The sequence below is a fragment of the Mesocricetus auratus genome, unplaced genomic scaffold (genome assembly GCF_017639785.1).
Source record: "Mesocricetus auratus isolate SY011 unplaced genomic scaffold, BCM_Maur_2.0 Super-Scaffold_100004, whole genome shotgun sequence".
NCBI lineage: Eukaryota > Metazoa > Chordata > Mammalia > Rodentia > Cricetidae > Mesocricetus > Mesocricetus auratus.
In genome coordinates this window covers 45,595,335-45,614,312 of record NW_024429189.1, presented here as the reverse complement: position 1 = coordinate 45,614,312, position 18,978 = coordinate 45,595,335, and the positions used below count along the sequence as shown (strand labels likewise).

At 38.7% G+C, this 18,978-nt stretch overlaps 1 protein-coding gene across 2 annotated transcripts in view; it reads left to right on the top strand.

Moving 5' to 3' along the window:
* The window catches only part of Ccdc141 (coiled-coil domain containing 141), a 160,737-nt gene that overhangs the window by 123,649 nt on the left and 18,110 nt on the right, over positions 1 to 18,978 (top strand). For both annotated transcript variants that reach the window (XM_040745675.1, XM_013122082.3), the window contains exons 12-18: positions 15 to 194; positions 3,937 to 4,116; positions 4,719 to 4,844; positions 6,703 to 6,891; positions 7,889 to 8,068; positions 9,714 to 9,863; positions 18,095 to 18,235. In XM_040745675.1, coding sequence (XP_040601609.1) covers positions 15 to 194; positions 3,937 to 4,116; positions 4,719 to 4,844; positions 6,703 to 6,891; positions 7,889 to 8,068; positions 9,714 to 9,863; positions 18,095 to 18,235 — 1,146 coding nt within the window. The remainder of the gene's footprint in view (positions 1 to 14; positions 195 to 3,936; positions 4,117 to 4,718; positions 4,845 to 6,702; positions 6,892 to 7,888; positions 8,069 to 9,713; positions 9,864 to 18,094; positions 18,236 to 18,978) is intronic.

Sequence of the window (18,978 nt, the reverse complement as noted above, 5' to 3'; positions counted from 1 at the left end):
CCTCTTTGTTTTAGGTGGAGGAGCAGCTTCGGAGACTAAAGGAATTTTATCTGATGGAAATCCCTCAGAAAGATGAAGACGACACTGATGTCAAGTACTGGTCTAACTCTGCTGAAAGGCAATGGCAGCTGTTTGTAAAGAAGAGTTTTTTGACCCAAGACTTAGGACTTGAATTTCTTAACTTAATAAATATGGTGAGAGTAACAATTAGTGAGCCAACACCTTTTGTAGATATTATTCTTCAGAGTGAAAATAATGCATTCTAAAGTTCAGCCTGTCTGTTACTCAGCAGTCCTGGCAGAGGGGGTGCTTTTCAACTTCACTCAAGCTGGACTGGCTCTGAAGGTCAGCGTTTATAAGCCTTATGCTCGCAGAGGTCTTGTATCACAAGAAAGCTATTTTAGCTATTCTCATTCAAATGCTACGTAGGGAGTCCTCAGAAGTCTATCCCAAAGTTTTGAGTTATGTTGACAGCTAGGTCCTTACAAAATTCCCAGGGACAAAGACAATAATTGCTATAAATCTTTGCTCTAAAGAAGTTGGTTTCCAAAGACTGATTTTGTTTGCTTAAAACTACCTCCAACCCTCTGTTATCCCTACCGCCCCATACCCATCCCAGCTTCAGTCTCTCCACTCTAAGTATTCCCTCCCTCCATGTTCACATTGCATGTGTTATATTATCTTGCCTTGGCACTCTCTCTTCTCTCCCTCTTGACACTCTTTCCCTGAATCTTTGTAGAGTGAAGATCCGTGGCATTTAGAGCTACATCCTAAACCCTGGTTGTCCTGTGTTAAATAATCAAAATATCCTTCCATCTGAAGTTGCCCATAGAATTCTTAGAATGTGGTTCCTTCACTTCTCCCCCAGAGCCTAGTGAATTTCCCCAGTGAAACAACTCTTTTTTTTTGTTGTTGAAAAAAGTGCTAGCTGTTGAAAAAGAATGCTTTTAAAATGTTAAATAAGTCAATCTTCATATCTAGTCCTAAGCCTCTGTAGCTGTGTAGGCACAAAACCATTCATAGATAATTTCTCTGACATATGAATTTCTTCCCAACATTGAAAGCAGTTGCTATGTTTAATATGAGTCTTTTCTACAACTACGTATTTACAAATTTATCATTTATGAAATAGTTTCTTCCTTCTGGCTGATATGCTTTGCTAAAATTTTCTACTGGCTAAACCCACTCATGAAATGGAAATCAGAAGCTGAACTACCACCAACTATGCATTTTTCTTGTAGTGGAAACATAAGGGTGCTAACACTTTAAGCAATAATCTCTCCTTGCTGTCCTCTTAATAGAGTGATGAGTCAGTGCCACTCACACGACCTTTTTAGTCTTAGGCTTAGTCTAGTCCCAGCTCTCTGTATCTTTAGCTATCGCATAAAGATGTAGGTCTGTACATTTCTTGCCTGATTTCATTTGGCCTTAGCCTATGATTCATCCTGTTAAATTAATTTGGCTCTATCTACTCTATTAACTGTTTCTGTTGGGCTTTATTCTGTAGATTTATCAAGCCAATCTTTGATAGTTGTAATTACTTCTTCAGCAAAAGTGTCTAAAAGGAAGATTGGCATCCTAGTTCCTGAAGTAATCTATTGACTAACAGTTTAAAAAACAAACAACCATTACTGCTTCCAATATATCTTGCTCTAATTACCATTGTACATACCCACACACTCATCCCCCATACACACGTGCACACACATGCACAGGCATACACACACACACACACACACACACACACACACACACACACACACACACACACTCAGTTCCATAATGGGAAACTTCCTCAAATAAGATACTCTAAGGGCTTACTCCCCTGTACCTTAGGGCACTTAAGCAAGATCTAGCCACCCTGACTGTCAATGTGAAACTTATCAATCTGTATACTGAATGGCCCCCATTTGAGAATCAGGCCATTTTCCTTTCTCTAATATTCTAGACCTTCTTTCTCTAGATGTTTACAGATGACTGACATTTGCCATTTTCTTGAGAGTTGCACTATGAATCTGGAGACAGAGATCACTTGGCAGAATCAGGTTTTAACACCCTCATCTAATCAACTTACAGTCATCTTTTCCCCCTTTGTTTTAACTTTTGTTGTTTGAAAAATATTAGTGATCAGTCTGTGTAGAACCAAAATATTCACTAAAAAATTATAAATTAGATACCACCCTCCTGAAACATCAGAAAAAATATTGTCAAGCAGTTTATCTATGTTCTTGTATTATACTCTGGTGTATTGTACAAATACTAAGCTACTTTTCATTTTAAACATTGACTCAGCCTTTTACCTTTTACATATTTTATTCTCTTAATATATATCCTTTCATCTCAAGTTTAGTTGTTTTTAGTTTATATCACAAGAGAATTAAGTTATTTGCAAATTTTGTATTTTCATGTAGTCTGTTTTTGTATTTTCATGTTTCTGTTGTGCATTTTTCCTCTTGCCTTTTGATGTGAAGTCCTGTCTTTTACCAGGGTTGGTGAATCCTTAACAAGTGTCAGGTGTCACTCCTGTATAAATAATCAGATAGTGTTATCTTCTTGAGGAATGGGTTGCAGCAAGACATGGGTCCAAACTCACATCTTGAATCTATGTCTAAACTACCAGGCTATTTTTAAATCCCAGTTCATATTGTTCATGGGAATAGACCATATCTTTCCACTACTTCTTGATAGTCTTACATCTTCACTTCATCATTGCTAGTCATTTCAGTAGTCAAATGGTAAGTTCTTTATTAATAAAGTATTAAGTCTACATAATAACTTTACTGATGTGTGGACATTCTGATAGGTGAAATTACAGGTATTCTCCCTATCTGTACAGCATTAGTATTGTAAGTACACACTGTTGAAGTGTGGCGAGGGGCTTGGGAGATGGTAGAGAGATGATAGTTGGTTCTTTCTGGCGAGTTGGGTGTGTTTCTGTGACTGGTGTTTTGAAACTTGAAATTGATTTTTTTCCATCTAAAGTTTGTCTGAATCAAATTAATTGACTTTAGCCAGAAGTCTGGCAGATGAACATTCCAACTTATTAATTTTCAGTAGTGCACACTGAGAGTTCTGTTAAGTATTAGCCTTCTTGCTACCAAGACATCCAAAAATCAAGAAATCAGAGAACAGTATATGAGGAATGAATATAAACGTAAGACAAATGGATAATTTAATACCTTATTTAGAATGTATTACCACAACATTTTTCATGTGCTATACTGAAGTAAAGTGAGAACAATGTTTCCTAAATATATTAAAGGCAAATTATTGATCTCCTGGATTGGAAAAAACACTTCTTATATCGTGCTGGCTATCTCTCAAGTCTTATGATAGCTTGCTTTTTTCTAGACCTCACTCAGACCACCATACCCTTATGACTGTAGTTGTCATTGGTAAAATGTAATTCCCAGCTAATATCACATTGAAGAATACTTTATACTTTAATAGCTTCTTAATAATATGTAAAAGATTGGCACACACCTTTAATCCCAGCACTTGAGATAGTTCCAGGACAGCCTCCAAAGCCACAGAGAAACCCTGTCTCAAAACACCCCAAAATGTGTAAAAGATACCCCAACTTTATTTATAGCATATATAAAAATACAGCGTAGAGTTATTCCCATTGTAGTTGTCTAATGTCCTTAATAATTTATTAAATTTTAAAAATAACAATTGTAGAATATATCATTTTATATCAGAACCCCCTAAACCACTTAAATACCATTCAGGTCTTTAAAGACCCCGCACCTGATGTCTAAGAAGAGAGCAAAGGTCTAAAGATAACTGTGCCTCTGTACACGGGCCCAGGCTTCTCTGTCTAAATTGTATCCTGCTTTGGTGTTATGAATTGCTTGTCACCTAAAATAGCTGAATGCAGAAGAAAAATGTATCTCTTAGGAAAGAAAGCTATTACATGGATTATTAATTCAACAGGCAAAAGAGAATGAAATATTAAATGTTAAAAATGAGATGCACAATATGAAGAACATTATGGAAAAGCAAACAACTGGAAGGGAAGAACTCAGCCGTCTTCGAATGGCATGGTACCTCAAAGCCACCGAAGGGAAGCCTGTGAGACAGCAATGGGAAGCATTCAAAGAGAAACTTAAAAAGGTAAGGAAATGGGCTGGGCAACGACTCAGTGACTGGTTACCTGGCATACATAAGGTTCTGGGTTTGAACCCTAGCACCAAAACAAACAAACAAACAAACAAAAAGGAACGTTGAATGGTACCTTCCAAAGAATAAATCCCGATACATGCAACGTGATAGAGCCTCGAAACCAAGTGAAATCATCTAACACAAAGAGACAGAAATTGTGTGCATCTGCTTATTTGCAAGCCTGTAGCCAAATTCATAGAGACAAAGATCAGAATGGATGCCCCCTGGGGATGCAAGAAGGGAAGAGGAAATGGGAGTTGTCTAACGGTTCGGAGTTCCTGTTCAGGTTGATGAAAGCAGTCTGTAGGTGGATGGTGGTGACAGTTGCCTAGTGATATGTATGGTTTAATGCCACTTCATTGTACACTTAGAAATGGTGAAAACTGTGTATTTTGTTATATGTTACTATGGTAAAAAAAAAAGTAACATAAAAGTCAAGGAAATTAAGGGCCTTGGCCAACCTCACTGGCTTAATGGCACATCATGTCACCACCACGTGACCGCATGCACTAAACTGTCAGAAACAAATGCATAAATTTCAATGTCTGTTTCAGACTACCCACAATGTAAAACTTCTCCACGAAGTTCTTATGCCTGTCTCTGCACTTGACCTTGGAGGGAACCTCCAGACTATGTCAGATCTGCGAAGAAGGTGGAATGCCATGAAGCCTCAGCTTCAGGTGAAGATGGGAATTCATGGGTTTGGGCGAATGAAAAAAAAATCTCTCCCAACTCCCCAGTTCGTTTGTTTTATAAACTTCTGTTTTCTTTAACAAAAGTATCCTTTTGGTCTAAAAATCCCTTGTAACAACACATTTCTTAATGTTCCTCTACATATTTTTGTATTTGATGATAACCAAACATTCAAATGCCATACTGAATCCTGAATATGTTTTCATCTTACATTAGTTTAATCTATATTACTAATTGATTTATTAGTGTGTTCACCATATTGTCATTATTTTGTTAGGGAGTGTTTTAAATGAAGGCATCTCAGAACAAAATTGGCCACCTTTAATCGAGAAGCTCTGTTGTCATTGGTCCCCAAATCACTGGACTGTCACTGCTTCTACACAACAGCATCAAGCTCTACTGCACTCCCTTCCTGATAGATTTTTTCCTGTGGGCTTCATTCCCCCTCCAAGGAAGCCCTCTGGATGTGGGAGATAAAGCCATGTGCCCGTCGTGGGCCCTTCCCTCCGTATCCCTGCCACTCCTGGACTCAACTTCCAAGGCTGGCTGACTGTCAGAGTGTCTTATGTGGACTTAATTCTTAACTCAGTCATTCTTTTTTTTATTTATTTTTTTAAGACAGAGTCTCATGTGGTTCAGGCTGACTTCAGACGTGTTATTTAGCCAAAGGTGACCTTGAACTCCTGATCTTTTTGTCGCCATCTTCCAAGTCCGGACTTACAAACATACACTATTAGGTCTTGGGGTTTTGTCTAAAAACTGAGATGCATCTATTTGTTTTACCACTTAATATGTGTTGGCTTTAAGGAGTTCCAGAGTCAGATGATTGTAGATTCCTTTGGGAAATGTCTAATTGTAGGTTCTGTTAAGGCAAAACATATGAAATATAATCATTACACTCCATATGTATATATGCATATATCATCACTGTCCACAGAAAATGCTTCTATGCAAACTCCCACTTAGTATTACTAGCCCAATTTGTTATATCCTGTGTGGTACACATACACATCTTGTGGTGCATATTTGGATATGTGGATGAGCTCGTAATTAGGAGCCATTGCCAAGGTTATTTAGTCCTGTCACCATGATGTGTGCCATCTATTTGGGGTCCACATACTTCATTTGAAATTGGCAATCTAAAGCAAGTCAGTCTTCTGAAAATTATCTCTTTAGCCTACAGCATTTCCTTTTCTTTTTCCTTTGATACAAGATCTGCTCCTAGGATAGCAGTAGGGTTCTCTTTTAGTTATCTGCCCTTTGGAAGCTCTCCTCCAAGCTCTGGATTCCCGTATGGGATGCCAGAGCAGTGCTGACTAAAAGGGAAGGCAGTTTATCCCTTCTCCATGTGGTGGCTATTTGTGCCTTATGGCATTACTGCTTTGAGGTGGTGTCTCGGGTGTGCTGTTCAGCTGGGGCTTCGTTCTCATCATTCTTTCGTTACAGAGCACAAGGAATTCCCTTGATGCATTTTTATACTTATCTTCTCAGTGTCCTTATCATACCACACAGTCCTACTCTATATTAAATGTCAGAAAAAGTGTATCTATTGACTGAAGCCCAGTATATTTGGTGTGTCATAGACACAAATGGTTTTCTATTTTGCCATCTATCTTTGAAACACCTGCTTTTTTTCCCCCATGTTGTTTATAAAGTTTTGAGAAGGTAAGGACTGAACAATGTGTCTCGATATTTCCATATTTAAATGTAAAATCTGGATTTTGAGAAGGCTCATATGTATCTGTTAACGAATGGGAGAATGATGTATTATTTAGATAATCATATTCTTCATTGTAAAATAAACACTCAAAGCTGCTCGTCTTCCGTTGCTTTTGTGATTTTCAGCACCTGCATGATGAGGTTCAGTGTATCATGAAAGAATGGGAAGTGTTAGGTGGTCAGGGAGCCCCTTTGAAGGAGAAGTCTGAACAACTGAAGGACCTAATCCATCTCCATGAGAGGCAGAGAGAGCGAATCCAGGATTATGAGGAGCTCCTGTACAAGACGGTCCAGTTCCATCAAGTCAAGGAGGAAGTAAGTCTTACTGCAGTTGTCTGAAGGTTGCAAGATGTTGCAAGATTAAACTAAAATGTTATTATCGTGTAATAAATGGAAACAAAGTTGCTTGTGTTAGCATAAGAGGTTTACCCACCCTGACGGTTCATTTATCTCTCACTGCATCCTCTATCCCGCCTCATGCTGCAGGCCGGCTGTGCTCTTCCTTGTCCTTTGAGTATGGCACCTGCGTTTCTACCTTTAAGTCTCAACTCTCAGCTTGGCATTTCCTGGCAGATCCTTCTCTTCCCTCTGTTAGAATAAGCTTTGTGTTTCCTTCCAGCAAACCCCCTTCTTGCCCAGTGATTCTTCTAAATTCCCACAGCAATGGCTGGTCCTTATATCTAGCACTGCTAACATCATGACTGCTATTTTTTAAAATTAAACTAGATTTTATTTTCCCAGCTGAAACATTAGCTCTTGGGAGGCAGGGTGATCAAAAACAAGATCTTTCTTCCTTCCTTCCTTCCTTCCTTCCTTCCTTTCTTTCTTCCTTCTTTCCTTCCTTCCTTTCTTTCGTTTTTTTTTCATGTCAAGACCCTGTCAGCATGGAGTACTCAATAAATATCACTTACTGGTTATTTCATGGCAGCTCACAACCATCTTTAATGCCGGGTTAGAGACTCCAGCACCCTGTTCTGACCTCTAAATAATTGTATACACTTGTACACAGATGTATGCAGGCAAAAATATTCAAAACCATTAATAGGAAAATCTTTTTAAAAGTAGTTTTGAGTTTACTTAAATCACAGACCAAGATCTTGCTAGAGTTTGGGATCATGGGCCCAAGATGTATTTTCTTCTTTCATAGAACTGATCAAAGTAATCTTGTTGGATTTGCTGTAATGCAGCATGTATCTGTATCCATAGGACTAATGATTCTGGATGGGCTGGGTAGCACTTCAACAAGCGAGTAAAGCATTGCAGAAAGCAGGTTTTGGAAAAAGCAGGTTAAGTGCTAATGTTCTGATTCCAGCTGATGCATTTCACCAAATCAAGAGAACTGGAGCTTCTCACGCAGCCCATGGAACTGGGAGGTCTTGAGGAGGTCCAGAGGCAACTGAGCCGTTCTCAGGAAAGGCAGGCTCACGTGGAGCATCTCCATCAGCTGGCGCTTTCCTTAGGAGTGGACATCATTTCATCTGTTCAACGGCCTGTAAGCATCTTGGCACATCATCACAGCTGCCTCCCTCTCATGGTCATGTGGGCTGTAGATGGTCTAGTATGTGTTTAATCTAAATTGATGCTTTTGTGTGTGGTGCTGGAGACTGAACCCAGAACCTCATAACTACTAACCAAATGCATCATTATTAAGCCATCTGCTAGCTTCAGTATGTTAAATTTAAAAAGACACGAAATCAATGGGGTGCTTATTGTTTGTAAGTTTCTACCACTGTTAACAAACAAATAAAATTCAAGGAGAAAATCTGAGCATAAAAACTGCATTTAATAAATGTTATTCTCATGTTAATTCAAAATAGAATCATGGTCTCAGATGGACATTAGGTTTCTGGAACTGTAAATTTTGAGAAATTTGAATCTAGATCAAGTATTTATGATAGAAATTTAGCCACAGCTGAGAAAAATTCAAACGTGTGATAAACATGTTAGATTTCAAAGATGTGTGATCCAAAAGATCTTTTATATTAGATATATGTTGTAAATAATAATATGTGGACACACATGGTTAACTACATTATGCTGTGAGGGTTAATTTTATTTATATTTTTCTTTGCTTTTCAATGAAACTATAGGAAGTTGTTCAATTACCTCATGACTCACAGTGTATTTCTACTGGACAATGGTGCTTCAGAATTACAGATCCCAAAGAATACTGGATCCTAGAGTCTTGTCAGACCAGCAGCCCCATTTTATAGAACAAGAAACTGAAGTCCAGAGATACTGGCCAGCCAGCCATGAAAGCCCAGAGTGGAGAGGGTCAGGCCCTCTGCTTCTGACCTGGGTTGTGACACGGGCTGTTATGACTGCTTTAGGTCACTGGTCAGATGTCAGCAGAGGAGCCTAAGAGAACTGAATGTATTTCCTAGTCAAAAGTTCATAACCAATGCACTGGACTCCGATGCTTTAAAAATTCTCCAAGCTCATACTTTGATGGGGAAAGGTTATGTTTACTTCATCATTAATAAAACCCACAGTTTCATTTTAAAATTCATTTATAGTACCCACCAGGGTAAATGTGATATAGTGAGCCTAGTGTCTGTGCTTTAAGTTAAAAGGCAGGACATAAGAATTCATTGCTCTTAATAGAATCCATTTTGACCAGTGTCAAAGTTTGCTAAGGAGTTTTATTACATTTGTAAATTTATTTTTAAAAGTGAAAAGAAAGTAGGATCTCACTTTGTACAAATAGCATAAATTGTTCTCTAGCCCTCTTCTGGCCTTGGTGCCAACATCCCCTCTGTGCTAGACAGAGATTGGAGCCGTTGCATAATGAACCTGAGGTTAAACTCAAGTTGATGAGAAAATTACAGCGCTGAGACAGAATGTTTCTAATGCATATTTTATGCTTTTTGAAGTATAAATTAGACCTTATCATGAGTGACACCTCTGAGGAGTTGGGTTGGCGATGAGATTAAAGAATGGAAATGTCTCATCCGTAATATTGAGTTTCTACTTCTTCCTAAAATAATTAGATTCACATATGTTTAGGGTAAAATAAAGTAGGACCCTACATCTCTTTTAAAGCTATTTGTGAGCATCACAATACAGGCAAATGATGTGTTGTCGTGCGACCATTTCACAGCTTCTTTTGGTTATTCCCACATACCCTTCATTTCCAGAACTGCTCCAATATTTCTGCAAAGAACCTACAGCAGCAGCTGGAAGTCCTTGAATTGGAGAGCAGGAACTGGAGTGCCAACGCCAAAGAACGTGAACGGGTCCTGTCCTGCAACCTGGAGTACTGCAGCACACGAGATGAGATCAATGAGGTACATCTTTGAAAAAGGACACACATGTGTCCCGGTGTCTGTGTATGTGTATTCATGCTTGGACACTGCACACTACACACACACACACACACACACACACACACACACACACACACACAGAAAGAGAGAGAGAGAATCAGAACACTTTTTATTCTCAGAGTAGCCTTGGGGTGCCTAAAGTTTGAATAAACGTCAAGCTCCCAAATATGTTGAAGTCAAGATGGTGTCGACGCATAGAAAACACCTGAATACAAAATTCAAGGTTTTGGGTTTTGGTTACTGTTTTCATTTCGAGGTGTGTGTGTGTGTGTGTGTGTGTGTGTGTCTGTGTGTGTGTGTGTGTGTCTGTGTGTCCATGTGTTTCATACTACTTGAGTGGACACAGCTTTTTAAGGACATAGAAGAAAGGGAGGCAGTGTCCTGTGTGGCAGCTTGCTCCAACCTGCTGACATTCTATTTAAGTACCATTGACTCAGGGGAAAGGAGGTGCTGAGGGCAGGGAGGTGCTGAGGGCAGGGAGGTGCTGAGGGCAGCCTTCTTTGCTTCAGAGACCACAGGCTTTTTTTCCCAAAGTCAAGTGACTTGCTTCATGTTGAGTTAAACTGGTGACTCTTGTGACAAAAGACCTCTTGAAGAAAAGAAAGAAGGGATCTTCCATCCCTACATCCCCAAGGACACAATTTCTCCTTCCCTCCATCAACTGTTCTCAGCCCTGACATGTATTCAGTCCCCCCTCCTTCACTTCCAGCCCCAACCTGCAGTTAAGCTTTTCATTCATGGCGTGTGTGCTGGTTGTTTACTGCTGAGCATAGTGGTCTCCCACCCATCATGGACTGGTTCTAGGGAAAATACATCAGGACAGTGATGATTCCACGTCTGTCTGCATTGGGGGTAAAATCTTCGAGTCCACTAAGAAACTGGCTGAGAGAAAAGGCAACTAACTGACTTTCTTGAGCTTTTACTTTATGTCCAGTCTGCATAATCGGGTCCACCAGGTTTTGAGAACCATCAACTGGCAGGTTAAAGGATGGGCAATTAAGCTTTAACAGTGGTCAGCGTTGAAGCACACACCCTTCCTGCAGGTCACAGGCAGGATATAGAGGGAGCATTCTAGAAGAAAGGTAGACGAGATCAGGAGCAGCTGCTATATCCAGTCCAATGGGAGGGGCCAGGGAGAAGCAGCTGGCATGGCTTTCACGTTAGCAGTGTGCTCCAACGCTGCATGCTTTCCCTTCCTGGTCTGGCTCACATTCTGATGACTCCACACTGTAGTCTGTCCTCTCCATGGGGGGCAGCCTCCCCAGTTCCCTGTGCAACAGTCTGCACTTCCATTAGGCCTGTTTGCTGCTGCTTCATGGCCATTTTTAAAAATGATCTTTCTCCAGAATTTCTGTCTTCTTTTTCTCTTCCCTGCCTCATCTTCCTTCTCTTCATTTTTTCCCCTCCCTTACTTTGTCCAAACGTCCCCCTATGCAGAAATGGAGCAGCTCTGTACCTACAGAGACTACCAATAGAGTGGGATAAGTGTGTTCCCAGGCCTGCCTTGGTGGGTTTCCATGTCCCCAAAGAGCTGTGGCATGTATGAAGTTAGGTTCCCCTACCCAGACCCTTCCAACAGTTCTATTTATAGGGATATCCTCAAGATGAACTCGGCCTCAGAGCCAGCCCAGATGACACATGACCCTTTCAGTCATAGTAGGGACACTCCGTGATTGTCTGTACCACCTCAGGAGTGAGCAAGCAGAGGCCTATGTGTTTGACAGCTGTTTGGGTATCACTTAAACACAGTCTTAACTACTAAGAGAAGTGTCATTCTTCCTTGCTTCTATTTCTAATCCAATTAATCTTTAGGCTACACTTTCACATTTGGAAGACCTATGAAAATCCTGGTTCTTCTATACTTTTTTTTCCATTTGTTTTTGTCTGGGGTTTTGTCTTTTGTAGTGACATGACAGGCATGTTGAAGTAAGTGCAGCATTCACGTTCTGGATTTTACAAACACCAAATTAGTGGGAAAATAACCAGAAAGTATATTTTTGATGCCTCTTAGTTAAATAAAATGAAGATGTGTCTTACTCTATTTTGACCTGTGACTATGAGAGGAAATTGAGTTGATGTTTCCATGGTGGCAATATTTAGCATCTACATGTATTATTTGTTTAGACATCAGTATCTAAAGTACTATATGAAATGAAATAAAGTCGGACAAGGTAGCACATGCCTATTTTCCAAGCACTTTGGAGGTAATGGTAGGGAGAGCAGGAGTTCAAGGCCAGTCTTGAAAGCAGAGCAAGTTTGAGGACAGTGTGAACTATACAAGACCCCATTTCAAAACAAACAACAAAATTTGAGATGCAGTGTGTTAAGTATTTTTCTGGTATAAACAAATGAGTAACACTTTGCCAGGGAACTAGGCCATACTTAACATTTAATTAAATTTGATCACAAAACACATTGTTTCACTCTCAGTGCAACCAAAGTAGTTCATGAAGGTTCATAGACATTGAGTTGCAATAGACTTTGGAGACTATCTGACTTAATGCCTTCGTTTTTTATTTGACAAAATGAAGGTGTGTGTGATAGAGACTCATCTCAACAGAGCACTAGAAGACTACAGACCTTCTGTCTGAAGTCTTTTGGGTCAACTTTTAGCCAAGATTTATCTGGTCATGAGTGTGTTTGGTGTGTACTTATCCAGAGTAAACCATTCTGTCAGTATAGTCCCATTCAACCATTTCTATCCCTGTCTTCCAACACACCAATTATAAGATGTAGGAATGATCTGTCACCATTGATTTGTTTCTCTTGACTTTACTGGAACTAACTTAGTCTCTTCACTCAGGTCCTTACAGAGGGACTTTGTACCTTAAGTCAAGAGAGTGGAAGCAGCTCTAAATGTGATTTTAAAAATAAGATGTGATGTTCTTTAAAGACATGAAGCAATATCTTTTGTGTTTCATTATCTTTGCATATTTTTATGCATAGCAAATTTTTGAAAAACTCACTTTCTTAACATTTACCCATGAGAAGCACAACTGTCAAACTGCCAGATTTTAGGACATTTTTTTCTTACCCATTTCATGCAAGAATGCATTTGCATGCATAACTGCTCAATAGTACTTTTTATTTTCTTACCTGGCCATGTGAATATATCATTAACACACAAAACATTCTAGAAATTTCCACAACCATATTACATTGCGGAGGAACATCATCTGTTTATAGCTATGTTTAGAAGGGTAGTATGTTAGTAAGAAACATGTTTCCTTTGTGCAAGCTGACCAAAAAAAAATAACACTTATGTTTACATGATGACAGTGGGGGATTTATATCTTCACGGCTCATATTTTGTGTCACAAACAATTACTTTTCTGGGAAGAATAGCGATGACAGAATCAGGCTGGCATCCATTTTTTCAAAATAAGTGTTCCATACAGAAGCTTCCAGGCAATTATGTCACCTTACCCTGGAAAGTCTCCTCTAGGATAGCAACATCTTTCCTATTGGAGGTTAAGAAGGAAAGGATTTAGCATATGCATTCCATATGCCAGGCACTAACCCATCAAAATCTGTGGTCAATATAGATGGATTTGCTGTCTGAGAGCTAGACACAGAAAGTAATAAGGAGCTGTAGATTATCACCGAGGAACAGTACCTTTATAAGCACATATGCACTATGAGGGAAACTACCCAACATTGTTGGCACTTCTCCCATGACAGAATGAGCATGCACAGCCAGTATGGCAGGAAAGAGCACAGAAAAGTTTGCATAGAAAACAATCCACCCTGTGGGGCATCACTGTGGAAAAAATACAGACAATATTCATTGTTCAGATTTGTAATTCATACTTGTTATTTTAAAAAAATATTAAATTGTCTTCACACAACAAATGCGTTTAACATGGCTAACATGAGCCAGGCTGTAACACTGAAAATGTCCACAGAAGACTTAAGAGTACCGAGACAATGAAAACCCACACAACACTTCACAGCCATAGCTGTCTGCTCAGCAGGCCCTGACCCAGCTGCATTTGGGTGGCATGTATAAGGGGAAAGGAAAAAAATACAATTTGTTCAGAAAATGATCATCATTGAAGGTTCAAAAATTTAACTTGTATTTGATATCTGTAAAATACCCTGCAGGACTTTCTGGAGAGTATGGGCAGCTCACATTTAAAATTATAGTTAGCATACCCCAAAGAGAACAAATAAAATGCATTAAATTCATCATGAAGATGCTATATATTCAGGATCATGTTTATTGCTGAGACTGACTGCTGCCTGCGGTTTGGAACAGGTCTTTGCTTTTCAATTTGTCCCACTTCCTGTTGCTATGAGGCCTGAAGCTGAGGAAGCTGTGGCTACCAAATTGGGAGAAAGCCCAAAAGATCTCTCCAGAAATCTTTCCAGCACTGAGACTCAATGCCCTACACTAATATTTGCAGTAAAATCAGGATAGATTTTGAGTCTTTGGATATCTTCGTTTCAAATTCAGGCATCTCCCAGAGATGCATTACGGCCTTCAGTTATGGAAAATGAACCTCAGATAGCTCTCTCATCTGGAATGGGCAAACTGGATAAGGCGTGGCCCTTGTGAAGTGAATGCTAGACAAATGAAAATTGACTGCTCATTTTGGAATTGGGGCGGGGGGTGGCCAGAAGTATGCCATCGTTCTAATGCAAGATTTTCTTTGCGATTCCATTGCCTTGGTTTTAAATAGCCCATGTCCCTCGCGCCAGTTGGTCTTGCCAGCACCAGACTTACACATAATACATTCCTGTGAAAGGGGCCTCAACCGGCTTAGTCAAGACTAAGAATAGCAAGCTAGCCTGGCCGGCCTGGAGCCTCTTATTCTTCTGTTTCCACAGAAGTTCTCTCATTCCTAGCACTGAAAGGAGACTTACCACTCACTGGGAAAATTATGACAAGGATAATTTTTGTCATTTCAAAAAAAAGACCTGCTTTTAAATTTTAGTGTCTGTTTCTAAGTGTAGCCATGTCAGTTTAGTCCACTTACTCCATATGCATACACAGAGAGCTGTACATGTACAAGGAGAGAAGAATAAAATGGCTCACTGGAAAAAGATCCTTATATCCTTGATGCATACATTTTACCAATGTGAAAAACAGCATTTAAAGATTTCTATTGAATAAACGATTTTTGTCCCCATGCTGCTGGGGTGTGTGTGTGTGTGTCTGCTTCTATGCTCAAGCTGGGCAGTTGTCTTAACCATCTCCGCCGTTTCCCATTGTTGACAAGCTCACTAAAGTTAGAAACAGCTGCATGGACAACGATACCCCAGGTCAGTGACCATAGCACTCTGTTCCTTTAAAACTATGATGCCAAGTTACGTGGGGATTAGATTAAGTTTTCATACTGGAATGTGCAGGTTAGAACAATGAAGTGTGGCTATATTTGTTAATGATAGAGGCAGTTCACCCATGCTCCCTTCTCTCTGTGTGTTCGGTAGTCTTGAATTTGCATTAGGAAAGTGGCAAGAGCTTAGACTTTGACTGAGATTTCCAGTGTAACCAAATAAGAACAGTGCCAGCACCTCTGTGGAGAGAGCTTGTGTGTCAGAACGAAGCTATCACATTTCACATACCATAGCGTCACGAACATTCTTTGGCCTTCTAAATTATCTTCAGTGGAAATGCATGCATGCTGACACAGAAATGAAGTCATTCTCACCAGTTACAAAGCTAGTGTTTTTAAAACCAGAGTAAACGAGAAAGCTTATGGTTTAGAGCGAAAGTGTTAGGGCTGTCTTTCTGTATTCCTCAGACAGCTTTCAAATAAATGTTAGACCTTCCTGTTGAAGAAGCAATAAAACCCTTTGGCTATCAAGGTGATGGCAGAACCTCTCTTCTTTCCTCTAGACTGAAGTCTATAATACCATGTTCCAATAAACAGAGTAAGGTGCATAACTGCCAGTGACTGTATACCTTTATTTCTTCTGTAATGCTTATTTTATTACTTTACCTTATTTAATTGCATTTTGTGTGTGCATGATGTGTACATGAGTACATGTTTGTGTATGTGAGTTCAGGTGCTGAAATACGACATTGTATGTGTGGCAGCCAGAGGACACTCCTTCTACTTAGTTTGAAACAGTCTCCTGGGCTGTCTTTGCAGGCTAGCTGGCCCATGAGCTCCTGGGAATTCTTTTCTCTGCCTCCCATCTTACCTTTAAGAGCACTGAGATCACAGGCACATGCTGCCATGTTTGGCTTTACGTGGTTTGTGGGATCTAAACTCAGGTTCTCACACTTTTACATCAAGCACTTAATCCACTAAACCATTTCCCCAACCTTTTTTTTTGACACAGGTTCTCACTGTATGATCTGGGCTGTCTTTGACTTTATGATCCCCCTTCTTCAGCATCCTGAACCCTGGGACTATAGGCATGCACTCTCGTACCTTGAATAATTTGGTTGTTAATTGTGGTAAATACTGCAACATTACTCTGGCCATCTTAACCCCTTTGTGTGCTGCTCAGTGGTATTTAGTCCATATGCCTTAGAGTTCAACCAACGCACTCTCCATCAGCACATGTTTGTAATCATCTCGAACAGAATATCTATACAGCTAACTTGTCATTGAAGGAATTTTTAAATAACCATCTCTGGTTGCCTCAGATAGGGTATTTATTAACTTATAGTTGCAGATTGCAATTTAGGGATATAAAAAGAGCCTACCTCAGTTTCCTATTAATTACTCAGGATATACTTTTTTAAATATTCTAGTATCATAAAATGTACCTCAGTTATCCCTTTCTGCTAGAATTAACACATGTACATTAAAATATCAAGTATCTCAGAATGTAAATATTTAACGACTATTTCATAAACATACCAGCTTAATAGGATATTTAAATATTTTGTGGTCTCCTGTTATAGAAGTCATTTTCCAAATTTGAAGTTACAGCACTTTCCACTGTTTCTGGACTTTGTTGGTTTATCAAGTAAAGTGGTTTTATGGTCACTGTTCTTGGTTTTGTATGTACCTTAAAACTAATATTCAACAATGTCATTTTCTATGTAAAAAAAACCAATGTTGGTTGAGTATAAGTACTTCATATGCAATAAAGCGTAAGTATAATAATTTCTACAAAATCAGGTCTGCCAGGGCCTTGTAGAGTTTCAAGAAAAGTTAAAGATAAAGACAATGTTTTATTTCCACAATATGGAAAGTTTGGAGTAACATTTTGAGAAAGCATGCATTTTCTAGGGCAGATATTTTTTCTATATTTTGAGTCTAAGATGTAGCATGTGCTCAGCATTTATATACTCTCAGGTATTTGTTTGCTATTATTGAAAAAAATTTAATGTATTTCTAACTTTTCTTTCCATCGCTCAGATTTATCAACCATGACATGATTCTTTGTTGTTGTGAAAGCTCCCATATTATCTTAGGTTTTATGTTTCCTTTGTGCTCCCCTTTGCTGATAATATGAAGTGAGAGTTGCCTAGAAGTACACTTAGCCTTCATGAATATGTAGAAGCAACAGAAAGCAGAATGTAAAAGTCCCAGGTTGCTTGCTTAGAATCTTATGGTAAAGATGAACTGTTTGTAAGACCATCATAATATGCCCTGTCTATACAAAAGTCAGCATTGCCCTTGGTGGCAATGACTCTTACTTTGTATTTTTCATCTGTTTGTATTTTCAAAGTTCATGTTCTCCATCCAAAAAGTAAAACTTGCTCATGGAAATAACTTGAACTGGACAAATAAAACTCCTTTCTCACTAAATCTGAGATACGGTACTGGCAATTTTAAAAGTCAAACCCTCATTGACATCTTCATCATGACTAGCTCCTTGGAGCCTTAATAATTTTATACATAATGAATATGAGAGAGTTCCAGTATATGGAAAAATATAGAACAACACTAGCATGCAGAAAATGGAATGAGTGTCAAATTTTATACAAAATAAATACAAATAAGACAATTTGAGTTAGCAAAAGTTTATGTTCAAGATGTTAGATACTTTCTTGTTTGGCAACCAATGGGATAATCTGTGACCATACTGAGTTTAAAATAATTTGTCAGAAAGCACTTTTATTAAAGGACAAATATCCAGGTAGGAGATTCAGTTTTGATTGAAATTATTCAAAAGACAGATTTAAAATGATGAATATTTGGAAATGTTTAGATAGTTTTATTCACAACAATGAATATAGTCTTCTAATTGTAAGGAAATTATAACTATTTTTTATTAAACTGTAGCTCAAAGAGTCATTCAAAGATATAAAAAAGAAATTCAACAATCTGAAGTTTAATTACTCCAAGAAAAATGAAAAATCTCGAAACCTAAAGACTCTTCAATATCAAATCCAACAAGTTGATATGTATGCTGAAAAAATTCAGGTAATAAGAAAATTATGTATGTGTGTGCATGGACGTGTGTGTGTGTGTGTGTGTGTGTGTGTGTGTGTGTGTGTGTGTGGTTACTGTAATTCATGCAAAATCTTTGCAATCCAGGCATTACTCTTTTTTTTTAACAGAATTGAGATGGAATGGGTAGCTTTCTATTTTTATAATATTTGACTTCTTGAATGAAATAAATAGAATTTGATTTATCTAGTTTTCTTCTTTAAAAACAATAACTTGATCCTTTATAATCCAGAGTTGGTTTTCCTGAAAATGTTTTAGCTATTTGTTTGGTATAAAGTAATATGATGTTGATTTTAAATGGACTAACTTACAGGGAAGATTTCACTGAGTAACTTGTGGCAGAGTTCTACCCAGAAAACAATTCATTCTGTGAGCTTTTATCTTACTCATTTTTTAAGTTTTAAATCATTCCCAATGGACACATGAAAACAGAAGAAATGTGTGTACTTTTGGGGTACCATGTTTTATTTCAGTACATGCAAATGTTGAATATTATTTAAGCCAGGCTAGAACCATGTCTAAGGATACTCACAGTTTATTCTGAAATCATTCAAGACCCTTGTGCTTGGTCATCACCAGCGCTATCATCAGCACATCAGCATGTTTGGGTGCCTGTAGCAACAGCACAGCAAAGTTTCTGGCCCCATCACTTAACCTAGCACCAATGATGCGTGTTGAGACCAATGTGATGAGGAGCGCTGGAATAGTTTCTGATA